The sequence below is a fragment of the Symphalangus syndactylus genome, chromosome 24 (assembly GCF_028878055.3).
Source record: "Symphalangus syndactylus isolate Jambi chromosome 24, NHGRI_mSymSyn1-v2.1_pri, whole genome shotgun sequence".
Lineage (NCBI taxonomy): Eukaryota > Metazoa > Chordata > Mammalia > Primates > Hylobatidae > Symphalangus > Symphalangus syndactylus.
The window spans coordinates 52,489,173-52,498,935 of NC_072446.2; the positions used below are offsets into that span (position 1 = coordinate 52,489,173).

The following is a 9,763-nucleotide window of genomic DNA, read 5'->3' on the forward strand; positions in this document are numbered from 1 at the left end:
AGGGAGGACCCAGGTGGGGCTCTGGAGAGAGCACGGGAAGGAAGCCAGACTGTGCCTGTCTCCAGGGCCCCTGCACGCCCTCCCTCTGGGCTGCTTTCTGCAGGAATTTCATGTGCCTTGGCCTCCTTCATCTGTGCTCCCCTCTGGAGAGATACGCAGGTGCATTTAGTCATCACAGTGGTGAGAATACCTCCCAGAGCCTGCACTTTGCTGTCAGCCTCGGTGGCAGTGCTGAGCCCTGCCTTTATTCCTTCCCCAGGCTGTGGTCCAGGTCTGAACACTGGGGAGAAATGTCAAATGTGCAAGGTCCCCACGTACCCTCAGCAGAGATAAGGAAAGGAATTGCCAGTGCAGAACAATTGCCAATCTAAGCACACAGCTTTGCAATTATCACAGCACTTTGACTCCATGAGGGCAATTTGTCCAGTAAGCAACAAGCCTCTGGAGGCTGGATGGACAATGCTATGCCCATCTGAGGAGTGGACAAGTGAGGCCCAGAAAGCTCAGGGAAGAGTGAAGGTGCAGAATCAGCTCCTGGCCCAGCTGGACTGGGTCTCAGGTCTCCAAGGCTAGGACCACCCCTCCACCCCTACCCCCAACTCTCTGCATCTCTGGGAGAACTCAGGTGAATTCATCAAGTTCTGCCAGCTACTGGAAGGTACAACAAGGATCTCAGGGGGTGGAACCATGAAATGGCATTTGTCATTCATGACTCAGGGCTGAGAGGGTCAGCCAGAGAGTGAGGGCTGTGCTGCAGGCAACTCTGCTGAGACCCACATCTGTGAGTACCATCCACAGACTCAGAGTCCCACCTGGATGCTCCCTCCATCCTGCAGGCCTGGGAAGGAAGGGTATGCACCAGCTCTTGGGAGTATCCTCAGCTTGGGCATATCGTCCTTCATGGCCGCCACCTCCAAGGTCAGAGCTGAGCACAGGTCACATCTATGTCCAGCTATGCTCAGGAGAAAGTGACCTGGTACTGAATGCATGGCATCGTTTCTGTCCCCAGCACCCCCTCCCATCCCTGACTTCTAGGGGTGTGGGGTTCCTAGGACCATCCCCCAAATTTGCCAAACTTGTATCTCCAGTGGCTGAATCCAGCTGCAAGTACCTATACTAATCTTTCCCAGGTTCTTTGTCGGGAGGTTGTTCTGCCAGTGCAGCAGGTCCTAAGCTTTAAAGCAGCCATGAAGGATGCCCAAGAGCAGTCTTCACCCTCAGCCCCAGAGCCCCACAGCATCAAGTTGCTGATACTCAGGCAGGTGCTCTGGAGCCTTCCTATGAGTCCCTGGGCAGCCATGCCTTCTGTTCACTCCCAGCGCTTTTGCTCCTGGCAGCTCCTCCTTTTAGTCCTTGACCCATCTGGTTTTGTTTCCCCACCCCACTGGCATGTCCAGGGATCACCTTCCACTCACACCTCTTGTACTTCTATTCTTATTTGAGGAACTGACCCTGGGACACCCGAGGAAGTGGGTGCTCTCCTCTAGCCCACTGAGGCACTAGGGAGCAGTGGTGGCTGGACCTCATGCCCTGCTGTTGCCCACTGGGATCCCTGATCTTTCTAACCCACCCCCATGGTTGCTGTTACTTCTCCCTGAACAAGAGATGATTGAAACAGCTTTGTCTGGAGGAGGTGAAGCCACATTTGGGAGGGACAGATTACAATGCCAGAGATGAGGCCTGGAGGGAGGAGTTTCTGCCTGAGCTCAAGAGTTTAAGGGCCAGAACTGTGTGCAGTAGGTTCCTGTGGGAGTCCAGGCTGGGAAGGCTGGAGGCAGGGATGCTTCCTGTGCCCTGCCCCATGTGGAGTCTGCCACGGGGCAGGGCTCTGTCCTGGGTGCCACTGCTGCTTCTCTTCAGCTTCTGGCTCCTGGTTACCTATGCTTGGCATTTCCAAGAGGAAGAGGAGTGGAATGACCAAAAACAAATCGCTGTTTATCTCCCTCCCACCCTGGAGTTTGCTGTATACATATTCAACCAGCAGAGCAATGACTGGTATGCCTACAAGCTGGTGCGTGTCCTGGATTCCTGGAAGGAGCAGGTTGGTGACCACATCTTCTTCTGCCTTAGTGTCCAGCACAGACTGCTGAGTGATGGGCAGGGGTGGGAGCATGTGGGGCAGGGCTTAATCAGGACTCTTGGTTCACCATTTGTAGTCTAAACTTGTATAAAATACAACCTCAGAAATTTGGTTTTTGTCTTTATGAAAGATATACATTATAATTTTTTTGAATCCAGATCTACTCAATACTAGATACATTATTCAACCTCCATGATTTTTATGGCATCACTTAACTGAAGAATGACCTGAAAATAAGGAAAACTGATAAAATGATGCATCAGGTGAGGAAATGGGTCACACAAAAAATGTCCATAGACAGAAACTGAGAAACATTTCAAAGAAATTAAAAAAGAGATAATTAGGAAAAGAGATAATCAGAGTAAAAGAAAGGGAAGAGAGAGACAGAGACAAGCAGAAAGAGGCAGAAAGAGAGACAGAGAGACAAAGAGAGCTGATAATTCAGAAGTAAAAAAGAAGCACCATCAGCCCCAAGAGGCTGCTGTGAGGTCAGTTCTTCTCTGATTTCCACCTGCTCTGGGCTCCTTGCTGCATCTACACTTAATGAGTTGAATGTCATGTTACACTCTTCTTCAGTCCATGGTCCTTAATCCTAAAATGTTCTCCTTTTAATGGAATCACTAAATGATTCAGGAATGTGCAGTTCGCCTGGGCTGCAGGCATGAACAATTAAAATGCCCTCCTAGTGGAGAACTTCCGGTTTAGAGGGAGAAGAAGCATTGCTCTTCGTTTGTCGGCACCAAGAGCTTGAAAGAACGGTAGAGGGACCCCAGTACTGCACAGAGCTTAAGCTCTGGAAAGACTCTGTGCAAGGTCCTGGCTGGCTCTCTGCCCCCGGCCCTCTGATGTGGAGCCTTTCACATGGCTTCCTGGATGTGGTAATCCCAGAGTCAGTTTAGGGGCTGGGAGGAATGCATGGATGGGGAGGGAGTCTATGGAGTGGAATGACATAGAATGGAGTGGGAAGGAGAGCAAGGAGAACTTCAGAGTGCACCTTGCAATAGGGCAGATGGTGTTTCTTAAAGCCATTGTCCCAAGAGTGTGTGCCTGTGTGTAGTGGGAGCGCTGGGTGGCATTCTTGCATTCCTCTTGCTGGAGGTCAGGTGGAAGGTTTGACAGCACACTCTAGATGAGGCTCCCCCTGCCCCAGGGCTGAGGTTACCCTGAAAACTGATGGAGAGCTAACACCTTCCCAAGCATGCAGCGTGTGTCCTCTGAAAATGCAGCTGCAGGCTCACATGCCCGCTGAGAGTGAAGCCGGGTCTCATCATGGGAGACAGGGAAGTGAAGCTGGAGATAGAGGATGCATTAATAGGGTATGACAGCCTGTGTCTGTCCCAGGACCCACCACACATATTTGCTGTTTGCTCTTAACTCCTCAGTCTAGAGAAGGTCTCCTGGGTTTTTACCTCCAGTGAGCTAATGCCAGGCCCATGCGCAAGCTCCCTAGTGGAGGAGAGTGTTGCGGCCTCTTCCTACAAGGTCGCATTTTCACAAGGAGTTACCTATGAGCAACTCAAAGAGTCTGTCCACTTTAATCTTTTTTATTCAACAGGGTTACGATAAGATGACATTCTCCATGAATCTGCAACTGGGCAGAACCACGTGTGGGAAGTTTGAAGACGACATTGACAACTGCCCTTTTCAAGAGAGCCCAGAGCTGAACAATGTAAGACAAGACACCAGCTTCCCCCCTGGACACAGCTGTGGATGTCGCATGGGGTGTGGTGTGGGCACAGGTGCAAATGACAAAGGGACTTAGAGGAGTGAGCCTGCAGCAGCCTCTACTAGGCTACCCTGCTTGTGCCTTAGTGGGGAGCACAGAGGGGCAGGCAGCCAGAGGTCCACTTGCAGGCTCCTGGCCAATTTGAGTTTCCTGACTCTGCCATGTCATGCCACTGCATCTGCCTGTACCCAGAGAACATGGCCTTCAGACTGCTCTCACCCCCTGGGGTCCTAGTCTCCTAGGCCTAAGTAGAGGCTGTCCCCTCTCTGGTCTTCCTCCCCAGCCTTCCCCTGCCTTTTGAAGAAAGAGCCTGGTGAGGGCCGGGCACGGTGGCTCACGCTTGTAATCCCAGCAATTTGGGAGGCCGAGGGGGGCGGATCACGAGGTCAGGAGATCGAGACCATGGTGAAACCCCGTTTCTACTAAAAATACAAAAAAAATTAGCCGGGCGTGGTGGCGGGCGCCTGTAGTCCCAGCTACTTGGAGAGGCTGAGGCAGGAAAATGGCGTGAACCCGGGAGGCGGAGCTTACAGTGAGCCGAGATCGCGCCACTGCACTCCAGCCTGGGTGACAGAGCGAGACTCCGTCTCAAAAAAAAAAAAAAAAAAGAAAAGAAAGAGCCTGGTGGGGATCCGACATCACCTCTCTCTGAGTGTGCAGTTCTCAGGGTCCCCCTCGCCTGACCCAGAGCCTGAGGCAGGTGGAGGCTGAGGAGGGACCCCACTGCCCTACCTCCCTGGTCCTGTCCTGGCTCCTGCTGAGCTGCAGTGCCTGCTGTGGGGACAAGGACATAATGAACCCTGACACTGTGCATGACACATCTAGCATTACTCCATCCCCTTATCAGAGGATTAGGTAACAGGTTAAGTAATTGTTTAAATCTGAGAGCAGCTCCCTCTGGAATGGAGTGTGCCATGCTGTTCTTGGAGAATGAAAAACACTGGACAGCCTGGGTTTCCCCTGGAGGCTGCTGGCTGGGGAGGAGGGTGCTAATACAGGTGTTCTTTGGTCAAGTGGGAGCCACAGATCACCCTGAAAGTCTGGAACAGCCCAGAACTCAAGCTGGAGGGCCACACTTAGGGGCCAGAGCCCAGCCCTGGGAATGGGCAAGACTGAGGTGGAACCTGTGTTGATAGCAGAAGCCACAAGTTTCTGCGTCCTGAGCCCCCAGCCACTGTCCCTTCCTGTGCTTGCTCCCTCAGACCCGCACCTGCTTCTTCACCATCGGAATAGAGCCCTGGAGGACACGGTTTGACCTCTGGAACAAGACATGCTCAGGCGGGCATTCCTGAGTGGGTCCTAGCCACGGGCCTGGCCACATGCTGTCCTCTCCTTTCCAGCACGTCGGCAGTTCCTCAACATGGCCCTTCAGTGCCTGAGCAGCTCTGTGCTTGTGTGTTCTTACTTTCCATGTGTTAGGAGTTCATGCTCAGGTATTTTAGAAATTCTTCATTGTCTAAGTTCATCATGTAGTATACATCTTAACAATTAGCATTTTAAGAAGCTTTGTGTGCCATGATTCTGGAGGGAGGGGCCTGAGCAGTTGATGGTGTTATTTTCAGCAGGGCAGCCTCCTGGGTTCTCAGAGGTAAGTTTTTCTCTCCTGTTGGGCCTCCTGAGCTGCTTCCAGAGGCACAGCTAAGGTGCGTCTGAGCTGCCATCTCAGGGCCCCTTGCAGGCTGCAGAGGGGCAGTGAGGGTGGCCTCCCAGGGCACCGGATGTGCACATGGAGCAGGACAGGGACTCGAGATCCCACACAACAAATGTGACATTGGCACTAATGCTCAGGGGGCATGTATACCTAGTGTGTTAGCTGAGAATAGCCAGCAGCTATGGACATCCTGTCCACATCTCCCAGACCAGGCTTTAGCATGTATTTTCTGTAAAGATTTAAGGAGTAAGTATTTTGATCTTTGTAGGCCGTATAGTCACTTTCTCAACTACCCAGCACTGCCTTTGTATGTTGAAAGCAGCCATAGGCAATGCATGAACAAATAAGAGCAGTCATGTCCCAACAAGACTTTGTTTACACATGGAGACAAGCAGACTGGGCTGCATTTGGTCCTCGGGCCATGGTTGCCAACCACTGAGTTCAAGTCTGAGAGTCACACTCCATCTTCAGGAGGGAGGCAGGTGAATGTCCCAGTCTCCCAGCCTCCTAGCACCTGATTCAGAGGTGTGTGCCACATGGTTCTCAGAGCTCCCCAGAGGGATAAATGCCCCTGGCCCCAGTGGAACCCATTGATAACAGACACATTGCATTTCCCCTTCTCTGTCTCTCTTTCTCTCATGTGCCTCCTGGGATCACCTCCAAATCAACTACCTGCACCTACCAGTCTGCATTTCAGGGTCAGCCTGGGCGGGACACAACACAAGACCTGTGGTGCATTTAGACCATTGTCTTGGGACGTGCCCTCCATAGACGTGCTGGGAGGGTGGCTCCTAGACTGTGGGTGTTCAGGCAAAGCAGAGGGGAGAGCCAGGCCCGGAGACCTCCCTGCGGCCTGCCAGCACTGAGGTAGGCACAGCTGCTGCACTTTGTGCCATCTGGTGGGTGGGTCTCTAGAACCCACACAGCCCTGCCCTGCCTTTTTCCAGACTTGAACAGATTTTCCTTTGAGACCCTCCCACCACCTCCCCTCTCTGCTCCCATGCTTGGTCCTTCTCTTGACTCTGACTCTGTCAGCAGAAGGAAGCTCAGAGGAGGTGCTTTATCCACAGTGATTCCAACAAGTGTCTTCCAAACAATCCACCCCACTCATTCTACTTGAGAACCATTTCTGAGGCAGTTCCCAGGACAAGCTCTCATGGGGAGTGAGCCCACTGAGGTGATGGGGAGTCCTGGCTCAGGACCCTTTTGGAGCACAGCGGTCCCTCATGGAGCAAGGGGAGAGGAGCCCACTCTAAGGCACTGGCCCCTGGGAGGATGCAGTAATTCCTGCCTGACTCAGACTACATGTGTGGGTCTTTAACAGTTTTCTGCACCCCCAAGAAATGGACACCCACAATTTCTGGGACGTGTTGATTTCTATTGTATTTCCAGACTCTACATCATGCATGGCATGACCCATGTGCACAGGCCTAATTAGAGGACAGGTCTCGCATTGAGGGCCCTGTTCCTTTGGAAAGACCTCTCCTAGCTTGCCTTGCATGTCTGCGCTTGCTCCTGGAGATACCTATACTTCTCCTTCTTCAGGAATATATGTGGTGAAGAATCAGGAAATTGGGTTCATAGATGTTGCATGTAGCCATGAGGTGGGCCCCTGAGCAAATTTTGTGCCAGAGGCTAAGGCCAGAGACATGCTGAGAACATCTGGTCAGTAGCATCCCTGGGCCCCAACCCCAGGAAGGAAAAGGGGCACAGATTGTAGTGTAGTGTCACTAGCTTCCTCATTCCCCAGAAATGTGAGTTCTTATTAAACCCTGCACTCCTCAGCTCCTAATCTCTCATCTGCTGTCCCTGAGTCATTTATATAAAGATGGCAACCTCTGCTTGGCTGTCCTCATATGGTTACAGCTGAAATCAAAAGTGGCAGTAGAAGAAAACACTAAGTATAAATTAGTTCCAAAATGTGCTACATATACACTACTTTATTCTACATTGTGGTCACTTTCCCATCTGCTGGGGGACATCTGGACACTTTCTCATTTATCCCAGGGGGTCAGGGCTGGGACACAGCCCTGGGGAGATTGACCATAGTAATGAACACGGAGTGACGAGGAAAATGTGAGGAGGTTTTTGCAGACTCTCCAAAACTCTCTCCTTGAGACAGAAGAAGGGAGGATGGGGTGGAGCCTGGGGAGGGCAGGGAACTGCCAGGATACATACACAAGGAAACATCCCAGCTGTCAGTCCTGGCCTGTATGTGGTCTCAGGACAACTCCCACTCACTCCAAATCTCCACTTCAGGTCCCAAGACCCAGAGTCCCTCATGTCCACATACCTCCTGTGAGTTGGAGTTCCGGTTCTTCCCTGGCCTCTGCTGAGCCCAGGAAAGGAACTGTCCTCTTCTGTTTGTGCTGCTATAACAGAATAACACAAGCTGGGTAATTTACAGGAAACAGAAATTTATTTTTCATAGCTCTAAAGGCTGGGAAGCCCAAGATCGAGGTGCCAGCATCTTGTGAGAACGTCCCTGCCGTGTCCTCATGTGGCAGAAGGTGGAACGGCAAGCTACACTGCATGAAGCCCTTTTATATATGTCTGTGTCCATCCTGGTGTGGCCAAGGCTAACATAGCCTTGGTAGAGAAGGAGACAATTTTAGAGGTGACTCAGGAGCCCGTGTATCCACACACTCCACTTCCTTTCATGCTCACACAAAAATGCTGCTGTTAGTCAATAAACTCAAAAATTCCATGAGTCAGTGGAACTGTCTTGATCTTAATTCTTCATCCTGACTCTGACTCAATGGGTCAACAGAGGCCAGATGTTTGAAGAGCTAAACCTGAACCTATGCACGGATCACACTAACAAAACTGACCTTAGATGTGGGCAGTAGGGTTTGGTTGGCCCCAAGACAACAGGTGTTATGAGTATGATGGAAACAAGCAGCCAGGGACGTGTGAAGACCCAGGTCCCTCCAATGTTCAATCACACTGTCAGGGCTCAGCAAAGAACACCTTTGTCCATGGGCTGCTCATGAGACCATGTAAGGCTGGCCAGCTCAGGCCAAGAAGCAAGGGAGACCAAGTGCCCCAGAAGGACAGGCTGCATACCCACAGAGCTTGGGGATGAAGGCAGGGGTGGATGAGAGAGATGTGTCCTCAGGTGCTGCAGCTAACAGCATAGGGATCCCATTCCTGAGGTGGGGAGAGAATGGAACAAGAACTGTTCTGACAGTGTCCCCACAACCTTGCCAGCACACGGAAAGAAGGAGGCCCAGGGTTGGGTGAGGCCATGAAGAACGCCACTTCACCTGCCCCCAACCCACCCAAGAGCTCAACTGCTGGCAGATGTTACAGAGTGCAGGTTGAGGACTGAACTCTTATCTTTTTTTCTTTCTTTCTGAAATTCCTGTTTAAGGACCTGAGGAATCATGCCTTACAAACCATAAAATTTCATCAAAAAGGTCCTTTCTGACCCAGTACATTGTGACTTGCTTTCCAACCTGACGCTGGCATGGCATCACCTGACAGATAGTAGACCCCCTTTCTATTGACTCCATGTTTTAGACAAAGCTTAACTTTTTCTACCAATTTCCAACTAAAGAATCCCTAAACCCAATGCCAATGCCTTGAGATGTCCCACGTTTGGGGACCAAACCAATATATACCTTCCATGTATTGATTTATAATTTTACCTGCAACTCCTGGCTCCATGACATGTTTCAAACCAACCTGTAACTGGACCACCTCAGGCACACTTTCTCAGGACCTCCTGAGACTGTTTCCCTTTCTTGGTCACTCATATGGCTCAGAATAAACCTCTTTAAATATTTTGGCAGAATTTGGTTTTTCCATTGTCAAGGTGAAGGGTGTCCTGATGTCTGATCTCAGCCAGGCAAGCCCCTGGGGGTCTCAGGGTGCCACTTACAGTAGATCTGGGTTCCACTATCAGGTTGGCTCCTCCAGAAGCTGACTTCGAGACAAAAAATTCAAGTATAAGTGGCTTATTTAGAAGTGATTCCAGAAAGGCAGTTGAAAAGTGGAAATGGTAAGGGGCAGAAGCAACACAGATAGTGAGATTAGCAATATGGATAGCTAGGACTCAGTCTTGCAGGGCACTCCTCAGTGACTGGGTAGACACAACTTGGTGTTATATCCCAGGGGACAAAAGGCCAGGATGTTTATCCTCCAACTTCTATCATTGGCTGAGGGCTCCTCTCAGGGGTATTACCCACTGGCACTCCAGCCTGCCCTTCATTGGCAGAGAAAGCCCTCAGGCAGAGAGGCTCAGAAAGTTGCAGTCAGCCCTGTCAGAGAACAGCCCTCAAGGAGAGCTGTCATGCAGGTGGCC

The 9,763-nt window shown here is 51.2% G+C and overlaps 1 protein-coding gene across 1 annotated transcript; it reads left to right on the forward strand.

The window, feature by feature from the left end:
- The first annotated feature begins 1,794 nt into the window (after positions 1 to 1,794).
- Positions 1,795 to 5,327, forward strand: CST9L (cystatin 9 like). Its single transcript, XM_055265109.2, has 3 exons — positions 1,795 to 2,041; positions 3,636 to 3,749; positions 5,009 to 5,327. Exons 1-3 carry the CDS (start codon positions 1,802 to 1,804, stop codon positions 5,096 to 5,098), a joined length of 444 nt encoding a protein of 147 aa, XP_055121084.1. The 5' UTR covers positions 1,795 to 1,801; the 3' UTR covers positions 5,099 to 5,327.
- The last annotated feature ends 4,436 nt before the right edge of the window (positions 5,328 to 9,763 follow it).

What these genes read in the sequence shown, in the direction of transcription:
- CST9L (XM_055265109.2), top strand. Translation starts at nt 1,802, where the DNA reads ATGTGGAGTCTGCCACGGGGCAGGGCTCTGTCCTGGGTGCCACTGCTG. An exon ending in TGGATTCCTGGAAGGAGCAG is followed by an intron (nt 2,042 to 3,635) that starts GTTGGTGACCAC and finishes TTTATTCAACAG; the next exon opens with GGTTACGATAAGATGACATT. An exon ending in AGAGCCCAGAGCTGAACAAT is followed by an intron (nt 3,750 to 5,008) that starts GTAAGACAAGAC and finishes TTGCTCCCTCAG; the next exon opens with ACCCGCACCTGCTTCTTCAC.